The sequence below is a fragment of the Micromys minutus genome (genome assembly GCF_963924665.1).
Source record: "Micromys minutus genome assembly, chromosome: 30".
NCBI classification, from domain to species: domain Eukaryota; kingdom Metazoa; phylum Chordata; class Mammalia; order Rodentia; family Muridae; genus Micromys; species Micromys minutus.
In genome coordinates this window covers 13,743,991-13,766,545 of record NC_137965.1, presented here as the reverse complement: position 1 = coordinate 13,766,545, position 22,555 = coordinate 13,743,991, and the positions used below count along the sequence as shown (strand labels likewise).

Genomic DNA, 22,555 nt, shown 5'->3' with positions numbered 1-22,555 from the left:
TTAGGAAATAGCTCTTTTAACTCACAAGCACATAGAAAATGGTGTGTCATTAATGCCCACAGGTAAGAGTTCTAAAAGACTTTCGGCACAAAGCAAATTAGCATTCTCCATTCAAAAGTAAGGCTCTTTATGAAATGTCAAGAGGTTTTTCCACTCACTTAAGAAAAATGTCTTCACCCCAAAACACAAGCAAGTGTTGATTTTCCACACTAATGGGAAACAAGAGTCGCCTGGTCTCGAGTTCCCTGAAAAAACTCCCATTTGCTCGATATCTTTTTATCTTTTGTCACTTACTAATGTGTAACCAAATGACCCAATTTGAGTTTCATCACCTGCCCTTTCTCGCTCACACAATCTGTTACAAGCGCTAATGAATGGCGAGGTCCAGAAGCCCAAAGAGGTAAGAATAAGGCTGTGCAGAGAACACAAAAGAGGGAAAGTAATAGAGAGAGAGAGAGAGCTGCAGTTTGACTCCACACCTTCCTTTTCCAAGAGTAAAAAGTCTAATGTCCGGTCTAATTGCCACGGGTAATGTGATATCTGTTAGAGGAATAAATTTGCTTGTGTCCTGAATTGCTAAGAAGCCCACTCACCTATTGGCAGCACTAAGGAAAAGGCTGTGGAGGACCAGCCAGGAATGGACAGCTATAGAAAGGAAATGGAGACAGGGAGGAGGCAGGGAAGGCAGAGGATCTGAAAGAGACAGAGAGAAGCATCCGTCCTGGGAAGCGGATCACGGAATTCTGAAAGCCTTGGTCCCCGAGTAAACGCAAACACAGGCGGGGCCCACGAGCATATGTACTTAGACACACACAGCAATGACCCAAGACAGCCCCCTTTTAACCACTGGCCTCCTGCCTGCTTTTGAGGGTGAACTGTAAATCGTTTTATTTATTATTCCATCGAGGAGAGAGAATCAATATGCCATCACATAAAAGTTCGCACAAGCATGTCCAGAATTGCAAATGGGAATTTTTGCTTTAAAAAAAAAAAAAAAAAAAAAAAAAAAACTCATTTGGGAACCTGATGTTGTAAGAGAGTCGGTGGCTGCAAGGGTGGCCAACTTCGGGATGGAGGGAGCAGGGCCATGGACTGGAATAACCAAGTTCTAGACCGAGTGAGATATGTCAAGGTCTAGACAGAAACCTATCCAATAACAGCTGTACGGCATAAGCAAACCTCCCTAGGCCTGGTTTTATCTTTAAAATAAGAGGCTATGACTGTGTTTCCTGAACGCCTTCTGGCACCACATGTGTGTGACTGAGCTCTCCCATGGCTCCAACCAGCAGGAACAGCTGCAGCCAGCTAGAATGTATTCAATGAGCCCCATGAGAGTACAGCCCATTTCTCAGAATTCTTTCCTAAGAGTAACAAAGTGCATAAGAGAGGTGTGGGGGAGAGGAAAATGCCTCAGTTAAGTCTCCTCCTGACTCCTCCAGCCATGATTTCACCACCACCCAGACCTGCACAGGTAAACCGTCAGGAAGAACCATTCTGTTAGCGACTGCTAATACATCTAACTCTGACGCTGGTCACTTTAGCAATAGGAGGCAAAATTTTAAAAATTAAAAAAAAAAAAAAAAAAAAAAAAAAGGAAACTGAACCTAGAGGGAAGGGTGAATAAAGAAAAAAGGAAGGGGACCTGGGTCACGTGGTTAGTGACTTCTCTAAAAGCTCAGAGAGAGGGGTTCAGAAAGCCCTACTAGATAGGAGTGACCTACCAAGATCTGTTTTTATATAGTTTTCTCTTGCAGGTAGGGATCTGGGGAAGGCCATGGGGCCCTTGTCAGGCCACGTTTACTATCTAACCTCTCAAGATACCTTGTATTATTTAAAGGACTAGAACAGAGCATGTGCTGTATATAACAGGATGGAATCCCCATGAACTGCCTCCCACAGGCTGGCTGGCTGCCTCCTGTAGAGAATCCCACAGTGAATTTGGAGCCCAGTGTGTCACCAAGCACGAGTGTGCACAAGGTGAAGCTGTAGCAGAAGGCCACTGAGTTCACGTGGCTGACACGCGCTCTGGGCTCGCAGGCCCTGGGAAAGGATGCTCCTGGCAGAAAGCAACAAGAGCCCAGGTATGCAGTGTGAGAATCGGCAGTTAATTGTTGCAGGGCTTTGAAGTATGCAGCTGGAAAGCCACGGGGACACAGGGGACATAGACTTGGAGAAAGGTTGAGATGTTCTTTTAAAAAAAAAAAAAAAAAAACGCTGTTTTTCCGAAGTTGGAGAGATGATAATCACAAGTCCACACAACAACCCAACCTTCACTCACTATGACACCTGTGCATACAGTGGGCAGTGCATGTTCCCGTGTCTCCAAGTGACCGCCACCTATTTGTAAACAGTTCCTGGTTACTCCAGAACTTACTACGTCTTCTGAGAATGAAGCGGGGACTGTTGTCACGGTTGTGCCGAGTGAAACGTTCCTTTCCCCCCCCCCCTTTGAACTTGATTCTGATAGACAAGGTAGGAAAAATCAAGGAAGCATAACTCTGGATGTTTAGTCATGATTTCCACATCTGAGAGAGCCCTTTGTGCCCATGACTAGCTGCCTGAGTACCTGCTCTGATTATGTAAAGATTTGGCCTTGTCGCCATGAGATACCTGAGCTGTGGAGGAATCTGTTCATTCTGTACCTTACCTGGTCCCTAATTTTCTTCACAACCCTGTGTGTCTAACAGGCTTCTTTCCAGCCAGTCCTGATGACTTAGACAGAGCCATAGTCCCTGAATTACACTTACTGTGGGTTTGCTACCTTGGGTTTTCTTTTCTTCAAATCTCTACCCTCAGTCATTGTTGACAGAGTTCCGGAAACTAAGACTATTTCAAACCTACAAAAAACCTCCCCTTCTTTTTCTTTGATTCTTTGGGTCATCCTTCTGGTTTTCTTTAGAGTTTCTCTTTGCAGGGCCTAGAACAGTGCCTAGAATACAGTACCTAGTCAATCAATGCTCGCTGAATGCACTCTGAGAGTGAATACACTGAGTAAGCCACCCATTGAAGCTAGCTGGAGACTTGGCGATAGCAAGTGGATATAGAGGGGGCATGTCAAACGGGCTCTGTGGGTCACAGTAAATCAGCCTGCTGACAGGGACTTCAAATGCTCTCCAACAGTTAAGAAGAAGGACCTTGGGAATGCACAGGGAGTCAACAAACTCAATAAAACAAGGGGGGAGGAAATTGAGCTTGAGGAACAGCAGCAAATAAAGGTAGCCTACATCCCTGTCACTAGCCCCCTCGCCAGCACAGATGTCACAGCCTAACCAGTCTCTGTGTCTGAAATGGACATCCAGGCTCTTCCGATGGGTTTGTCCACACAGTGGTATCAGAAGCAACATGAAGCCTCCTAGTGTAAGAGCATAGGTGTCCACCTACCACTTCTCTTCTGTCCAGCCTTGCTCAGAGGAGAATCAACATTAACAGTCTGTGTCCTTCTTTCTCTTGTACATGACAATCGTCACAAACCTTTTATTGGGTCAGAAATTCTCTGATTGTCCGATAAGTTAGTTCTACAAGCTATAAAATGCTACACAGTTCAGAGACAAGCCCAATGAGAAACCATGGATTTCATCTTCTCCCTCCCCATATTTTGTTTGGATTTCGCTGTCTTCCCCAATTCCAGTGTTTTCTTCAAATACAGCACACACGTGGGGCCAATTATTCACCCATGATCAACTGGGCTGGGCGGCTATGAACTGAGGCCACATGTTTTCTGAGCACCTGGAAATGATGGTGGCAACACCTCCAGCCTTGTGCCAACTTTCTTTCCCAGAAACGTCTTGGAATGTGTTTCTGGGAACCCTTTAACATCCTTGCATCAGAGCAGAGTAAAAGGAGCTATCTCAGAGTTCCCTTTCTCTGTGTTTTTAAATCAAAAGAGATTTCAGAGAACCGACCATAGAAAGCCACACAAAGACGGTTACTCGGTCTGTACCCAGCGGTTGTTTCTTTTGACTGTGACCATGACTTGCTGCTAACCCCACTGTGCATGGGGGCTCTCCCATTTGCACACATACAGCTCTTCAAACAGCAAGTCTCCTCTCAAGCCACAGCCAAGTACAAGTTCTTCAACCACAGGTCAACCAGCTCAAAGTGTTGCAAACTAGACAGACAGGGGGAGGCTGGGAGTGCCCCGCTCATTAGTGCCTCCTGGAGAGGAATGTGTGCTCCTTTCTCATAAGTGTTCCTCGTTCTAAGGAAGAGATATCAGAGATTCGATTTCTGAAATGCTGTTTTATGAAATCTGATAATTAGGCAGAGAGAGAGAGAGAGAGAGAGAGAGAGAGAGAGAGAGAGAGAGAGAGAGAGAGAGAACCACACTGTGACAACTGAAAGAAATGTTTCTATAGTGCTCAGTGACCTTCAGTTACAAGCAAGGCTTCTTTACCAATCCCTGTCCCTTGATTTCTCCGAGAAAATATTGTGATATTTTCCTTATTCTCTGCTTACCTTTATAACTAGCAAAGTATATACTCATCGGGATTTATCATTATCTGAAGACCAACAATGCCCATGCTTGATCTGTCTGAGTTCACTCTCATGGTTAAAAAGAGCAAAAATGAGTGGGAACCTCTCTATCAACCCATGGACTCAGGTAAAAGGGAACTAGAAAGTGTTGTCTAACACAAAAGATATATGTGCATACACACACACACACACACACACACACACACACACACCAGGTTTCAAAGCCCAAACACAACAAATAGGCCATTCAAGAAAGGCCATCAGTTTACCTCCACACGATAAGAAATAAAATACAAGGCAATGGTCAGATTTGAATTTCAGATAAAATAAACAAATAATTTTTCTTAAACTGTCACCTGAGGCATAGTTGGCAAGTTCCTCGGTACTTGTCTGAAATGATAACTTTCGTTTGATCTGGAAGTCCAAGAGCCTGACACTTTTAAGGGAGGTAATAAAGATGGGCGGTAATGGCCACAATTACATACTTGAGCTCTCGGCGGTAGAACATGTTAATGATCACACGCTTACTCATTATTTTCTCTGACCAAATCCCATTTGAGTGATGAGCATGCTCCTGGACCAGTGGTTTGTGACATTAAATTAATGTTCACCCGTTTGCTCTACTTATCTGGGAGGTAGAGTGCTGTACCCTATGGTCTACCTAGGTTAATTCACTGCATTAACTACCTTACTGTTATTGTACACACACACACACAAACACACACACACACACACACACACACCATGGCCAAAAGCAATCCATGGAAGAAAATTTATTTTCATCTACGGTTTCAGAGGTTTAATGGTCCATTGTGACAGGGAGGTATCACTTCATCACTGCAAGCATCAGGAGTTCCAAGTCAAGAGACCTCATCTTCAACTACAATACAGTACAGAGGCAGAGAGTGGCTATGAACCCCCTGAGCCTGCCGTCTGCCAGAGCCACCTCCCAGACAGTGCTACCAACTGGAATCCAAGTGTTAAAGCACCCGAGTCTTTGAGGGACATTTTTCCTTGAAACTGCCACAGTCACTAAAAAAGATTTTTCCCTAGTGAAATTCCATGGGGCACTGGGGTTTCCTTTTCCTTTCTTATTTTCTGTCTATCTGCTTCTCTCATCCTTTGGTAGAACCCATTGGAAAGGTTTGGCCTAGCAGCTGGAGGTGTAACTCAACTGCTAGAGAGCTGGCCTAGCAAACAAGAGGTTTGATCCCCAGCACTGCATAAAATAAATGTGGTGGCAGCTGCCTGTAATCCCAACACTGGCCAGGTAAGAGGCATGAGAACCAACCAGGAGTTCAAAGTCATGGTCGGCTATAAAGCAAGTTCAAAGCTACTGTGAGCTATATGAGTGAGACCTTTTTAGGAAGAAGGGAGAGAGGAGTGGAGAAGGGGGGAGGAAGAGGGAGGGAGGGAGGCGGGGGGAGGGAAGAAGGGAGGGGAGAGGGAGAGGAATACTTTGATTTTCAGATGAAAATAATCATCTTCCATGAAGGACTGACTTATAACTTGCCATTGGCCTGGCATTCTTACACATAGCATCACTGTGTCTAAAGAACCCTTAGACATATCCCAGGAATAATTTGATCAATCCCCTAGTGGAAGTCACATTCCTGAAAAATACAGTAAGTTTTTCAAAACGAGAGAAAATACTTGTTGATCAACAGTTGTTCACAAAAAAAAAAAAAAAACCCAACCCGTAGAAGTTCATATAATGTCCTTCTCCAAGTAATCTTGCTTTCACACAGAGAGGACATAAAATGATAATCAGGACTTATTTAATTCCTTCTTGCTCTCTTCGGAGTGTTATGAAATATAAAATGAAGCCCTTTCAAATACTTAAGTTGACAGTTCTGATAATTCCTTAACTCATTAAAAAATGTTAGAGTGGGGGAAGCAACGTTGTTCACTTCCTTGAGTCTAGAGCCCTGTCTTGGTAAATAGAAATTTCCACAGAACAAGCTGTCATCTTGTTGTGCGGTTATAAACCACCGGCCACAATAAATGTGTTAAACATTTATCAGGAACATTAATTATACACCTAACATGTGTCTCCAGCTATTGTTGTTCTTATTAAACTTACATTTCATTTTCTGGGGCAATATTCAACCACAGAAGGGAAAATTTTTTAATAGTAAACAGTACAAAATGGGTGTTAGGCTTGGCAATTAGTCTCTGGAAAGACATGTGATTTTTCAACAGAGATAACTTGGCTTTCTTCAGTTTCACCGTTACTAAAAGGAACTGACAGAGGTTTTGTTCTTTGCATTGGTAAGAGCAGAGCTAAAGCCACATCCAACTGCCTTTGAAATCTGAAAAGAGTCAGTATGAGGCTCTAGAGAAATCTGACAAGGTAATCCCTAACATTAAGCTTTGAAAACAAACCAAAAAAAAAAAAAAAAAAAAAAAGATTTAAAAAATCCAAGAAAGAGAATATTCAATTAAAAGTAAACAAGATACAGAAATTTAGGACTAAGAGAAGAAAATCTACAGTTCAGCACAGGAAATGAATCTTCACCTCCAAACAGAGGTTAGTGTTTTCCACATGGGCTGTATGTCAATTAAACAGATAGGCAGTCTGGGCAGGTGCCGCCAGGGCACTAGCCTTAGCCATCACTTTAATTACTGAGCAACAGGACCCAAGCATTTCCTCATTCCACTTTGTTGCTGTTGAGCTGCCGCTGCAAATGCCTGAACTACAGAAATTAGCTGGACATGGTGAGCCCTGGGTGAATGGGGACTGACCATGCTTCTGTGTGTTAACAGTGTGACAGTGTGGACCGGAGTCATTCGACGCAGCCCTGACTCTGTTCTCCAAGCTAGAGAACCTGGACAAAGTCATTTTGCCTCTCCAGACTTCAGAAAGCATAGAGAGAAATCATGTCTAAGGTCTCTCTTTAGGTTAAAATGCTGAGAACCTGTAGTCTCAACTCTACAAAAAAAAAAAAAAAAAACAAACAAACAAACAAAAAATGTGCAGTACATCTACCCTCCTCTCTAGATTAAAAACTCTGTAATTTTATGACCCTATAAGCCTATAAACATGGACAGAGGGTTGGACCAAAGGAACACTCTAATTCCAACCCAATTTTAAATTCTAAGATTGGGTTCACATGCAGCGAAATGAATAAGGTCCCTATCAGCCAGTGTTGATAGGATAACATTTAATAGCTCTTTCTGATATTAGACAAGAAAACATGCCCCTACTTAATGGGAAATTGTTTAAACATGTGTTTAGTAAGCATCATAAAAAAACAGGCATTTCCCATAAAACAGAAAGCAGCAGCCTCAGGACACAGTCAAAGATTAAAGCTTTGTCACAACTGAGAGATAAAGAATTGCAATCATCCAACAACAGACCAACTGGCCAGTGACTTGATCCGAGGCAGGAGCTATCCCGTCACTTTTTCCACAGAACATTCTGCTTTGTTTAAGGTTTCAGCTTCATTTTCTAGAGTTTGAATCCCTGTGACCTTCAACCTCCCCTCTCTGAATTTAGTTTCTTTGTCCATAGATGGGTATATAATAGTCCTACTATCTATGAAGGTGGGCATAAAAGCTAAACAAGATCATCTTTGTAACATTATCAACAAGGTCCCCAGTACACCACACCCAAAGCTCCCCAAGCACACAAGATGTTGATATTTTTATTTATCTCTTTGGTTCTTAATAATATACCTATTTTTTTTTTAGGGCAGCACTTTTTTGTCTGAGTATTTGCATTTGGTCTGAGTGGTTGAGTGGTTGCAAGGAAACCCTGCCTGAGCAAGCCAAGCTCAGCATCTGCTCACGACTTTGCCCAGCTCCTACATGTGGCTGCATCTCATTCTTCAAAACTTCTAGATGAGTGAGTGTCCGTTGTGCAATCAAACCCTCTGTGACCTCTGCCTCAGTCAACGAAGACTGGCTAATTTGTCAATTGATCTCCATAGCACCTCTAGTGGTTTCTTACTTAACAGGATTCGTGGTTCACTGTCATTTCTTCATAGACTCCCTGACTATGAACTAACTCCTTGAGAACTATGTGTCAGACCTCAGTATCTGCTGTAGGATCCCGGACTTAATCGAAATCCTGTGGTGCTTGTTGAATAAATAAATTGGTCAGTTAAGTAACAAAACCTACGAAATTACTTCTCTAAGACAAACTGGTGAACAGATAGAAGTGACCAATCTCTTTACATCCAATAGAAATCTCATGGCGGCCATAACAAAAAGGCCAAAATACATACAACAGACACTATAAAACATTCTAGATGGAGGCAGCATCCAAGCTGAGCCTTGACTTCCCAGTGGCATGGTCCTTACAAAGAAGAGGCAAGGAGTACATAGTTCTGGAAAAGAGCTTCTTGAAGCGATCACGGGAGACTGACTGGAATGTAGTGACAAGAGCCTGAATGCAGTCTATGACCACTGAAAAGCCCTGGAGGCCATTATTAGCCCAGGGAAGGGGCAGAGCATATAGGCAAGCCTGAAATTAGGTATTCTGGCAGCAAGCTAAAAGATTGTTCGATAAAATCTGAAGTGGAGGGAGAGAGCAGAATCCCCAACAGCAGTAAAGGAGGACCAGCCACGTAGGAAGGAAGCAAATGGTGACACAAGAGACATCAGAGATGATGTCATGTCTGTGTGCATTTAAAGGCACACAAGGAAGTGACTGGCACCACCCTTCTGTCAATCACAGTCAGTCAATATGAAATCTCAAGAGACTGAATTTTCTAGAAGTCCCTAGGTCCCTGGATGAACTTGCTAGCCATCTCTTATCAAACACAGACTTCTTAGAAGAAGGTTGGATTTGATAAGTTAGGTGGGGGAGCTAGTTTGATTTCATCAATCCCATTTCCTAAGAACCTGAAACAATACCTGGGGTGTCCTAGGCTGGAGAGCAGGTGACAACCTCTTATTATTTGAGGTCTAGGTCCTTCTAATCAAGAAGCACAGTCATTGTCCACCTGTGAGACCCTTACTGTACAATAACAACCAAATATCAGGATATGTCTACAGGTGAAGCAGTGGCAACAATGTTATGAAGATAACCAACTGCTTTCTGGTTGTGTCTGAGGCCCACTCCACATGCCTGGCATGTGACAGGCCAAGACCCCATGGTCAGGAAGCATTGGCCCTAGGGGTGAACTAACTACTACTATTCTGCCAAATGGGCATAGTGGCAAACTGCCCCCTGAATTCATATCTCTCTACCCTTAGATCAGCTGCTCGTGTAGTAGATAATGTTCAGCACAGAAACACACCACTGGCCAAAGTGCAGAAAAAGCATGTCCATGGAACACTCAGCCACAAATGGATCCCTCTCTCCCAGACTCAGTGACCATCACAGAAGAGGCACCAGAAAGATTTTAAGAGCCAGAGGTCTGGGAGGAGCAGAGCAAAAGATATTCTCAGGATATGACAGACTGCCGTGCTCTGTGATGAGCTCACAGCAGTCATGATTACCGATATAAGACCTACATGAAACCCAGTCAACATTCTGGCATGGAGGAGAAAGCGACTCCCAAGCCCCTGCCCCTGGCTATTAACAGCTGGTGGATTCTGGGAGAGTTTTCTTTGATGATACAGTTCCTGGTAAGTAAGCCAACCACATTCCTCTAGACGGAAACACACCCATGAGTACACAGGAAATACAAATCAGGGTTGGGGGGGCTATTTAGGAAGAACAAGAGTGTGAAAACAGGAGGGATCATGAGTGGTAGGTGAATCTGAAAGGGGTCTGTGTAAGGTGAGTATGGTCAAAACACACTATCTGAATTTCTCAAAAATTAATTTAAAAAAAATACAGAAATACTGCATTGTGAAAAAAAAAGGAAAGTGGCCATTAGAGAAGACACCCAAGGTGATATGTGTATACAGATCTCTAAGATTCCTCTAGACATCATGACTGAGAAGGGAGCAGGCTTGAGGACTGAGTAATATGGAAAGAAGCCTTAGAAGACAGAGCACAGGGCTGACGTGCCAAGATACAGGCCCTTAGTGCCCCTTCCCATCTGACAAATTAGTCATTTGAAACAAAAACAAAATTAGAAAGGGAGAGACACCAAGAATATCACACATTCCAAGCGCATTGCTAATTTTTCAAGTATTTCATGACAGAAAGATAAAATAGAGTCCTCCTGTGTATTAAAGACTTGTAAGTGTGGGTACATTGCAACGTTGAGGAAGGACACCAAGAAAGGACAATATCAGGTGCCAAAGGGTGGCAGAAGATAGGCAGAAGGACTTGTGAAGGGGGGATAGAAAGCTAATTATTTTTCTAGTTTTATCTGAGTCACAAATGTTTTCCTCTGTTGCAGGCAAGTACATAAAAAATGTCATTGGTAGTGAAAGTGTAAAACACTAATCGGAGCTCTGTGGCTTCAGAAGAGCCCAGCCCACTGTGCAGGAGTTCACAAGACGGGTAGAGTTTGGGAGTGTCAAAGTGGCTGCTTGAGAAGCAACTGTAATCACATTGTGTGATCATTTTATCTGTGAGTTCATTACAATGAGGTGATTATTATTTTTTTAAAAAAATATGACAAAAAATAAGGCTTTGAAATTAGGAATTTTCCAGATGTTCAACTAGATTTCATGATGCAGCTAACCACTTGAACCAATACAAATTTGGCTGCAGGCTCTAGAACAGCGGTCCTCAACCTTCCTAATGCTAAGACCCTCATATTTCAGTGACCCCTACTGATAAAATTTATTTCGTTGAGAATTCAGAACTGTAATTTTTCTACCATTATGAATTGAAATGTGAATATCTGATATGAACGATTATCTGATATGGGACCTCTATGAAGGGTCATCTCCAAGGGGATCCTGACCCTCAGGTTAAGAACTGCTGTTCATATTGGCCATATCTGCTAACAGCCTGTTGCTGTGGTAACTCTCTGAAAGTTCTAAATGAAAGAGAACTCTACTGGCTCTCCAGTAGATACAAGACCCTACATCACCTTAACCTAACTAAGCATGGAGCAAAATTCAGACTATGCGGGGTAATTAACGTGGGTGTGGGCTTGCATCCATGGCTTTAGGTTACTTCCTAATTTCATCTCATCCTGTGGTGAAAGTCCACATCTTCCTGTTCTTCTTTGTGTCTACATCAACTGCAATGGCCCGCCTCCATTTCATTCTGAAAAGAGGAGAAACAAAAAGGACTGCCACAGTCACTTTTGTCCTCTGTGCCCTCTTGACCCTACCTTGGATATCCATACCTGATGAAGGGTATGGACCACTGGGGAGTCAACTAGTCAAGAGTTCAGTTTGAAGTTTCAAAGGTAACAAAACCTTGGAAGCCACCAAGAACCATTGCACCACCTCCATGACTCCATATGTCAAACTGTCCTACAAAACCCATGCCTATGAAATGACAAGAAAGGTGGAGACAGTCACAGAGACATCTACAGAAACACCAAAGCAGTGCACTACCGAGCAGAAACACCTAAAGAGCAGTTTCATGCTTTCTTGAATTGCCTGTCCAGTTTTAGCCTCAGAGCGATGGTTAGAACCTCTGAGGCCCAGGTCTGAATCAGTTCTTAATAATGAAGATGGGAAGATGGTTCTGCAACCATTCTCCCTACCCCAGGCCTACCAGCAGTGAAAAGCCAGCCCTGTAGATGCTTGCAGGCATCCCTTCATCCCAAGTCACAGAAGACCGTCCTCCCTGCTTTGCACAAGACAGTTTCTCCTACAAGTGGCTCAACTGAGCCTCAGCCTCAGCCTCACCCCTTTGTCTCTAAGATTGCTTCACTGCTAGACTTAATGCCTTGCCCTTGTCCTTATCAACTGAATGACTCTCACTTATTTGGAGGTTGCAAGTTGTTTTGTTCTTTGCCAGGGTAGTACCTGGCATATTCTAAGGATTTCAAGAAATACTAGCTTCCTGCTTCCTTCTGGTTGAAAAACTTTAACTCCTCATCACAATAGGGTATTAAAGTTGGTTCCTTGTAGGCAAATTAATCAGAAGGGCAAACACTCTGGACTCAGGACAAGAAAGAGCTCCTCTCTTCATTGTTCGTGGATTGCTCTCTAGTTCCTTTTAAAGAAGAAATAAAAGTTGCTAGGAATGGTGGTTTCAGAATTCAGGAGGTCCATGAATTCAAAGACAGCCTTGGTTATACAGTAAGATTTTATTGAAAATAAAAAGAAAGAAGGAAAGAAAAATGGGGTCTGAGAAAGAGAAAGAGTAGGAGAATGGGGCAAAGAAATATACAAAATGCTGGTACAAAACCATTGGCAAGTTCATGTCCTGAGCACTAGATATCTATGAACTCACTTAATCCTCACAACATCTAAAATAATGTAGTTCCTGTTCAATTGGCCTCTTTCATGTGAATACACCTTGGCCCACAGTTAAGTGACTTGCCAAAGATCCCAGAGAGACAAGAGTCAAGGCAGACTAGAGACACGGGCTGCCTGGCTCCCAGGCACGTGTTTTTATCAAGCCCTTGATGATTCCTGGTAGTTACATTCTATGAAGTCACTGTGAATGCATAGTTAGTGGCCACTAACTCCCTGAAAGGAAAACAGGATGGGTCCCTGGGAGACTCCAGCCACAGTTTACCAAAGGACCAATACAAAACATTACTTCATGTGTGTTTCTGTTCAAAGTACTTCCTTTGCTATAAACTGTTGACTCATTAACATCGAACTCACTCGACCAGATTATAGCTTATGCCTGGTTATAAGCTCACAGCTCATCTCGGGCAGCCTTTGGCACTGAGAAACACTAGATAGCACTTCAGCACAGTGCCTAGGGGTATCACACACAGAAAAAATACAAAAAAAATCAGATAAAAATGCCAACACTCTGTCACTAATAGACCCTCAAAAGGACACATTTATAGCAAGAAGAAAATACCTTAGAAAAGAAAATACTTATTAGATGACTTCAAGTTTTTGTCACTCCGCACGCGTCAGCAAAACAGCAGGAAAGCATCAGTTCCCTTGACTTTTGGAGCTTTGGATCAATTTCAGTGAGTGAGTGAGTGAATCTGTGGTGGATGATGAGGGCTGACTGTGTGCAGAATGGGCTGACTGTGTGTGGAATGCCCTCTGGATCTTTCTTGGTGTACTCGTCCTCCAGGGAGGGAGGGATCCACAGACTGTCCATATTCTTCCGAAGATATCAAAAAGTCCTTCCTGCATGCCCTTTCCCAACAACCCAGCCACAACCGGCCACATCTCCCAACAGCTTCCCAACACATTCATATCCACAGCCTGGATAAGGGAAATGGACATAAATCAGAAGTGGTGTCTGTTAGGAGCATTCAGTGCTCAAAGATCCTGCTTCCTACAACCCAAAGAGGTTTTCCAGGGCCCCACAATCCCTTTCCTATAAGTAAAGAAAACAACTTCTGAATGTAACTACCTTGTGTCTTGTAGTCAAATTAGGAAATGCGTTCTCCTACTCCACATTGTTGGAAATATCCTGGCAGAAATACTCCAAAGTCTACCCCCAAAACAAAAATTCATCTCCGTGAAAGATCATTAAAATCAATTATATTCCCAACAACAAAGCATTAAGGACGTTTTACAGCCTCTCCACAAAGCACCATTTAAATACCTTCATGACATAAGTAAAATGAATCATAGGTACACTCAAACTGCTTTCGAAATGAGTGGGGTTTTTTTTTGGGGGGGTGTAGGAAATTAGCATAAATGCCTTGCACAAATTCACATGGTTCTAGAATCCCACAGAACAATGGCCCAAACTGCATTTTTAGTTATCTCCATGTCATAGACGGTGCCCCCACCAAAGTAAAAAAAAGAAAAAAACTGAATTTGAAATGTCAGTCGGTAAGATCCTCTCACCTGTCTCTAAGCTGTTATAGGCAGTGCCATCACATGACTGGCTGAAAACGCAAACGTGTATTTTATTGTAAAATAGGGCGTCCATGTTCTTCTCAGATTGGAACAGGGGAGCCAAATAGAGGAATAAAGGAACTAGCCAAGATATTCTACTAAGTGGAAATTGCTCTCTTATTTTCCTTCAAGTTTCTGTCCATAAAGCTGAGGCGGGAGATCCTTTTTGGAATTCTCCATCTAGTTAATAGCCTTCTGAGTTACTAAGGCATAGCCTCGCACTATCGAATTTCCTATAGTAGAAAGGAGTCTCAAGGCCTGTTCCAAATGTTGTTAAAATAACAGATGAACTCGGTCTAAAAGTAAATAAGTCAGAAAAGGTAGAAGAGGAGAAATATGAGCATAAAGAGATGGAACCAAAACAGAAAAGAAACAAAAAGAAAGAAAATCTTGATAGGGAAGAGCCAGAGGCTTTCTTCAAGAGTATACAGTTGTTATTTATTTGAAGATAGGACAAAGGAAACAAGAAAATATGAGAAAGAATTGGAAATATAAATGATCAGGGGGTAAAGAAGCAGGCAGTGTACAGCAAGCTGCTTTTAACCTAATGATTGAGATTATTAGTTATGAAAAAACAAATCAGTAATAATTGTCTTTTGCTTTTGGGGTCTTAGAATAATTTCTCAAACTGTAAAAGAGTCAAGCAACAACAACCAAGGTGCCTGCTGAAAAGAGAGGACACCCCCAGTTCACTGCTGGGACCCCTAAACAGACTGATCTTCAGGAAATGGGAAATGAGCAAAGGCTGAAGAGCAACTAGAATGGCTGCAAAGAGAAAGGAGAGCGAAGAGCCCTAGAGCCCCTTCTCCACTCTCCAGCCCGACAGACTCGCATTAGCATGCCTATTCCTGAGCATTAGTTGACAAATTTTACTAACACCAAGTGAACTTCTGCAGTTTTTCTAAGGGTCATGCATAAGGACTCTAAAAAATAGAAAATTACAGGGGAAGAAATGCCCATATGACCATACTGAGTCCAGCGGTAGGGGAAGTGTGGGAAAAAAACTCATAATAATATGTGTTTCCCTAAAATTTTAAATGATGGGAATCCCACATTTGTCTGTAGTTTGAGGAAGTTTGACATTCCTACATAGCAGTTGTACATGTTTAGGAGACTTACAAAATATTAATTTGATTGATAATATCACTGAAATTTTCTGACTTTTAAATCATAGCCAAATAAAATAAATCAAGTGCATTAGGAGACTTTAGTCTGTATAGGATAAACATCTCGACGCTACATGGTCGTACTCAGACAGAGCCTTGTATTCTGTAACTATCTTCATCATTATCATTACCATCAATTGTCTTGATCAATCACTGTCAATATCATCACCACCATCACCATCATCACCACCATCTTCCACACTATCATTTCAGGTCACCATCACACTTAACCATATCACTTACACATGGTCACAGCAACCTTATTATTTAAGCCAACTCACTTGAAATTGCTTCATTAAACTACAGAAAATACTGCCAGTTGGGAACCGAACACATATCTTTCTGACTGTCGAATTTTAATCAACTATCTTTAAGTATGTATCTCTTTGAACGCTAGTTATTAGGGCAAATGTATTCCTGGAATTCCTAATAATATTCTTCAGGCACAAAACACTGCAATTAGTTTTTCCATTTCCCTAAGACCAAGCATATCATAAAGGTGTCTCCCTTATCGTCCAGTTGAACACTGGGAAGTAAAAGGTCAGAATAAAAGGGGAGCTCTTTGAAAAACAAAACTATCCATCAATTCACTGCAAGAGCTGGACCGGTGAGGTAAGACTCCTTAGTAACTTTGATGAGCCACCGCCTCCTCTTGGTGAGGTCTTATATGCTTTCACTCTGGTTTGTAAACAGCCATACTTTTGGATTTATCTACTCTCCCTGGATAGATACATTTGGTTCTAGACAAGGTAGCCATTCTCTGTATTCTTTTCCTGAAGAAGTGAACTGAGACGCAACATCCCCCAAAAAAAACGTTAATTTGTTTCTTTCTCCCAGTTCACCGCTTCCCTCTTCCCGGGATGGGAGTGTGGGGGAACTCCATACAATGCTCTCTCAACCTGGACCTTTAAAACTTACATGAAAAAAAAAAAAAAAAAAAAAAAAAAAAAAAAAAAAGCTGACATTACAGAGAAGATATAAGAGGGTTCGTTTTATGTATAGGGTTTATTAGAACATGACTCAAATCTGAGAATTTCCTCATGTAAAACTTTTCACATGATCAGTTGGACATTGGATATTCTAACACACATGTTCACGATGAAAAGTAGATTTGGCTTGCAGGAGAAAAAAAAACATTTCGTTTTACCACTACTCAGCTGTTTATAAGGAAACTCTTGGCCACTCAGATCTGTCTCTTCCTCTTGATTTAGTACATACAAATGTACGGACAGCTATTCAAATGTGGGTGAAGTAATTTTAAAAGCATGTAACATTCGTGTGGCTTACATACTGCCTTCACATGAGCAGTCTCCTGTGGAAAGCCCTGTGTTCTCGCCATCACCGGAAGACTGATACGGTTCGCCGTTCTCCCAGCTGTCCGCTGCCCCTGCCTTCTCTGTTTTAAAGTTTAAGAAACCAAAACTCTCTCAAATTATGAACTTAGCAACTTTATGGATGGGTGGATAGATAGATAGATAGATAGATAGATAGATAGATAGATAGATAGATAGATAGATAGATAGATGATAGATAGATAGATAGATAGATAGATAGATAGATAGATAGATGCATTAAAAAGTAAAAACATTCACTGGAAACTGGGATCCAAGTTAAAAGAACATGACATTAAGTAAGATTGGAGTGACAATTACTCCTGAGAGCTCTCTCCAAGGTGGTAGGAGTCACATGGGGCTAGTGACAAAAGACAAGAGATGCTAAGATGTGTGATTCTGTTCACATCCAAGCATACGCTCTGTCCCAAGCAATGCGTGTGGCTCCTTACACTGTTCTTAGACCGATTTGACGTGGCAGGCAGTCAGCAGCAATTTAAATGATTAAAGCATGTAAGGGCCAAAAGAAAAAGGGGCAGCCGGCTCATTCAAGTGCATGTGAGGAATCACGGGAAACCCTCAACTCTCTCCCTAGACCTCCTCAAAACTGAAAGGTAGTCTTCAGTGAGCACCACAGACTAAATAGTTCTCCAAACTATACAGACAACAGGGTCCAAATTATCTGATGTGAACGGCTTGTTTCTTAAGTTGTTTGTTTTGATTTGAAGCATAGCTCCTAGACATACTGACTAAATTTAAAATATCCAGGCAACATTAAACACCTATGTTGAATTTTTTTTAAATGCGGTGAACATAAGTGTTTCGCCTTTAACTTTATTTGAAATCCTCAAAGTTATCTGAAACTTAAAGAATTCTGAAGAAAATAGCGTTGGCGATATTCTCAGTGAGACCCAACCTATTAAACCACAGCTTGTTGATTAGGGACAGATCATGTCTCTGTAACACGTTACCTCAATGGTGACAGTGTTTCTCCCTTGATTACATGCCGTAAGCTAGTTTACCTGCTACACCCCCTCATACCTAAATATGGCTGCATATTGCGGCCAACAGAAAAAGTAGCCACAGCATGTAGATGCTAAATAAATCAAGCCTCACCCAAATTCCCTAAACATCCCTGTAGCCCACGGAATATGTATGGGGGAAGAACCCACAAAGCAGCCCCATTCCACCATCTGAAATAATAAATCTTAGTTTTAATGGCCCACAGACACCAAGGTAACATATATGGAAAAAAATAAAGTGAAGATGGACAAATTAGGGTTTTTGTTTATATAAATAAAACTACATCAACTTTACCTAAATGTTTTTGTTTTCTCCTAAATATATTTTAGGCCTGTATCTTCCAAACTTCTTTGGCCTTGACCCACACAGTATGACAGGGTTTTACTAGTCTAGCACATATAGACTCCGAAAGTTCGAACCTGCCCTGACTGCATAATCACTCACTCTAAGACACTGTTCTTTTAGGGGTTGTTCCATTTTTAAAACTTAGACCCAGTAAAATGACTTCATCATCTACTGGATTGTGAGAAGCAATTTTAAAAGACACAGTTTTCAGCCCCCAAACTATTGAGAAGTACTTAGGAAGAATAAAGTTGTTGGGTTTTTTTTAAGATGTTGTTCAATTATTTGCTTTAAAAAAAATCCGGAGTTATTCAAATAACAAAAGGAAAGAGAAAAGAAAAAACTACTATAAAGCATCCATTTGAAAAACTGGCATACATATATCCCTTTCGCCTTTATTAATAAGCCAAGTAAGAAAATCCTTCTAAAACTAGATTTCCACCCAGAATTTCACCTGTGTATAATTTTTATTTTAAGAATCTCTTTTCTGCTGTTGGTTTTTCTTTTTTGGGGGGCTGGGGGTTAAAGTAGCTGAGTATCATTTGGAGTAAAAGTTTAAGATAGGGTATATTCTAGTGAGATTCTTTGCCGCGGGGATGCTAAGCGATGCTGAATAAAATGTGATCTCTTCTTTATTTTCCCGTGTTCACTTTGTAATTATTAGCAAGGCAGTAAATAACCCGCCAAGGAGCACCCTCATTAGTACCCATTGAAATGCACTGGCATTAATTTGCAAAAAGAGAACTGAAAATTAAATGGAAAAGAAAATAGTTTGGGAACTCCATCATAAGGTTACGGAATTCATATTCTACCAATATCGTCCTTAACAGCAAGAAAATTCTAAAGTATGAATTAGACTTAATCGCTGTATTTTGTTCCTTTGGTTTGCAGGGGGAACGGGTGCTGGGGATCAAGAGAAAAAGTTATCTGCCTCTTTCAGTGTAACCCTGAATTAAAGCAAGTGAGATTAATTTGAATCATGTGTGTGTGTGTGTGTATATACATACATATATACATACATATATGTGTGTGTATATGCATACATATGTATGTGTAAATATATACATATATATACATACATATGTGTGTATACATACACATATATGTATATATATACATACATATGTATGTGTGTGTATATATACCTATATATGTATATATACATACGTATATGTATATATATGTAAATATATAGTTTCGATTACTGTTGATCTTGAATTCGAAATCTGGGCCCGGAACTACTTTGCTGTGTGACACTTTAGTCTCCGGTGTGGGTTAAAGGTGATTTGGGATATACCATGGTTTCATCCTTCGATGCCTTCTGGGGCCAAGCTGCACCTTAGTCCTACTTCTAACTATAACTACATCCAGAACAAGAACACCGAGCCAGCGGCCAAAGCCTGCCTACAGTGGGCTGGTTTTGATTCAGCAACCTGTGAACAACCAAAGACTCAGTACCTTGCAGGTGCATTACTGTCCCCTGGGAAACTCTAACAGGTGTTTCCACACCCACCCACCTAAGCCTTCGGCAGGTCCTTAGGAAAAGAAGCGGAAATGAGAGGAAACGGGGGGGGGGGGCTCAAAATATATCTCTTAGGAGAAACAAAAACTGAGGACACAAAACAATCCTTACTTAGGTCTCAAAGAGTCTCTGTGTCCTAGATTCCCCTGTGTCCTGAGCTGCCCTGGCTTCTTGCACAGTGCCTGGGGGTGGGGTGGGGGTGCAGCGCAGCTAACCCATGTGCCACTCTAAAGCATTCTCTGCCTGCTGGGCCTGGCATGAAACTTAGTTGTAGGGGAATTACTGTGCTGATACTTCAATGTGGCATGCTGTAAGCACATGGGACACCTATAAATTCCCAGCTGTCAGAAGTTATAATGTGCTCGGACTCAACCAGAAATCAAAACTTGTTGAGACCCATTCAACCCCCATACCAGCATTTCTGAGCAACCGGAACTCAAGCCAGAACCCCGGAATGGAGAAGAGAGGGAAAGAGATCCTTAGGCACTGGACCCGACACAATGAAACAAACAAACCAAAAAAGAAAAAAAGAAAAAAAAGAAAGACTAATAAATCTCCCCTGAGCTCCACTAGCCCCAAACATCTCCAATTTTAAATAATAAAGAGGTTCCTTCCTAGTGGCACAAACCCTGGGCCTGGGAGTTTGCTAGCTTTGGGCTAGGGTTGCTCTCCCCCATAAAGAACTTCTTTGGACTGTTTTCCAATGCCTGTATAGTTAGGGAATACGGGGCCTTTTGGATCTGCCTCTCCTGCAAACAGCTACTGGTTGGAGAATAATAATGTTGTGTTATTGTTTTAAAGCTGCCAATAGAGAGAAGGTGGTATCCGCAAAGAATCCTTTCTGACTTCCCCGAGGGGTGGGAGGGGGCGATCTGCAGCCCGCGATGATGCCCCCCCCCCACTTCGTGCGCTCCCTCCCCGGGACAGGCCAGACACAGCAGCCACCCCGAGGTGGCGCAGGTACCTGTAGAAGGCGGGAGGACCGGTGTCGCGCACGGCGTAGGCGCTGGGCTCGTTCTCCAGGTAGTAGGGCACCTGCTGGCCATGCGGGTGCAGGAAAGGCGACAGCTGAGGCTGCGGGTGCAGCAGCATCAGCGGGCTAGTGGACACGCTGTTGAGCTGGGGAAAAGCCCCCAGGCTGTTGGCACCGAAGGCGGCCGCCTCGGACCCGGGGCCGTAGGCGATGCTCGACTGGCCGTAGACCGGCGCCGAGGCGGCAGCGGCGGCGGCGGCCGCGGCGGCGGCGTTAAACTCGTAGGCGGCGCCCTCGGGGTAGTTGAACACTGCGGGTTTGCTGTTGTCCACGTACACTTCGCCCAGGGTCCTCTCCATGGGCATCTTGAGCTGCGGGCGGTTGAGGGGCTCCAGCTCGTTCCCTTGGATCTGGTGCAGCAAGGCCATTCCCGAGGCTTTGGTGTGAAGGGTCATGGTCATGATCAGTGGCAGCCGGCGAGGTACAGACTGGCTCCCCGCGCACGCAGAGGGCTCAGCAGCAGATGGGCCACCTGGAAAAAGAATAGAGCCCGCGGTTAGAGGAGGCGCAGCTCAGGTCCCCTTGGCGCGAGCGCTGGCCCTGGCCCTGCCTCTGCCCCTGTCCCTGCCCAGGGGCAGAGTTATCCTGCAGAACCCAGGTGGCCCAACTCCAGCGAGCGCACCCTGCCACTCCCGGGTTCTCCAACTCTGCATACTGGTCTCCCCTGCTCTTAGACATCACAAACCTGCTGGAAGCCTCTGACCCGGGGCTGCAGCTTCCAGACACCGCTGGGAACATCACACCGCGCGCGCACCCCAAGAACCGCTAGCTTCCATGAACTTAACTTTCCTACTCTTCTTTGCTGAATTTCGCTGCAGGGGGTGAAGGCTGCAGAGGGATCTCCAGCAGCCGCGTACCCCCATCCCCTCCCCCACCCCTACCCTCGCCCCAGGAAAGGCTAGGTTTGCAACAAATGCAGACTCTAAGCCACTGGCCGTTTTCTTTTCCTTCTTTCTTTTTCTTTCTTTTCTTTTCTTTCTTTTTTTTTTTTTTTTTTCCTGATGTGTTGCCTATATGGCCTGTGCCAGGCTCCAATCTGCCTCTGTTTGTCTCCCTTTCTGTTTGATTCAGTCTCCTTGTTGGTTGGAAGTACGTGGTGTGTGCATAGAATGACCCTGGAGTGACGGTAACTGTATCTGTGACTGAGATATGGCAAATGGGAAGGGTGTATGATTGCATATGCAGCCGGCCACAGGCAGCTATATTTAGCATCAGCGGACACGGATAGGAGGCATCTAGGGCCAGGCGAGCAGAGATGGAACATGTATAGGAAGAGCTGCACTTGGAGGTAAGAGAGAAGTGCCCGCTTCCAGCTTCCTCATCTGGGGGGAAAACAACAACAACGGCTCCCCAGGGGGTCCCTTCCAGCACAGCTATGACAGATTCGCCCAGACTGGCTTTTCTGTTTTTGTTGGACCCCGATGCCAAATTCGCTTCCTTTAGAAATCCTCATGTGGATATGAATGATTCAGAAAAACCTTCGGTTAGGCACACTTGGGTGTCCCTGCCTTCCACAGGTTATGCAACCAAAACTTGAGAACCCCCGAGCCTGAAATAAGACGTTTTCCCATCAACTATCACCTGGCGTCCTTAACTAAAGCTCTGGCAATCAGCTAACCTTGTCTGTCTAACCAGAAACTTTTGAAAGGCTCTCCTACCTTTCAGCTCTTGAATTCTACAAACGGACCCTCTGGGTTCACTTGGCAGGGGGCACACAGAATCTAATATTCGGATGACAAAGAGGTTAAAAGAAGTTTTTAATCTGGTATTGAATTCAATTCTGATTGTGCACACACGCACCTGTTCTTGC

At 43.2% G+C, this 22,555-nt stretch overlaps 1 protein-coding gene across 4 annotated transcripts in view; it reads right to left on the bottom strand.

The window, feature by feature from the left end:
• The window catches only part of ESR1 (estrogen receptor 1), a 346,832-nt gene that overhangs the window by 226,166 nt on the left and 98,111 nt on the right, over positions 1-22,555 (bottom strand). For 3 of the 4 annotated variants that reach the window (XM_080941484.1, XM_080941485.1, XM_080941482.1), the window contains exon 2: positions 20,677-21,217. In XM_080941484.1, coding sequence (XP_080797610.1) covers positions 20,677-21,146 — 470 coding nt within the window. In that variant the 5' untranslated portion in view covers positions 21,147-21,217. Of the gene's footprint in view, positions 1-20,676; positions 21,218-21,430; positions 21,505-22,555 lie in introns of those variants that run through there. The other variant, XM_080941483.1, reaches the window with a different exon arrangement.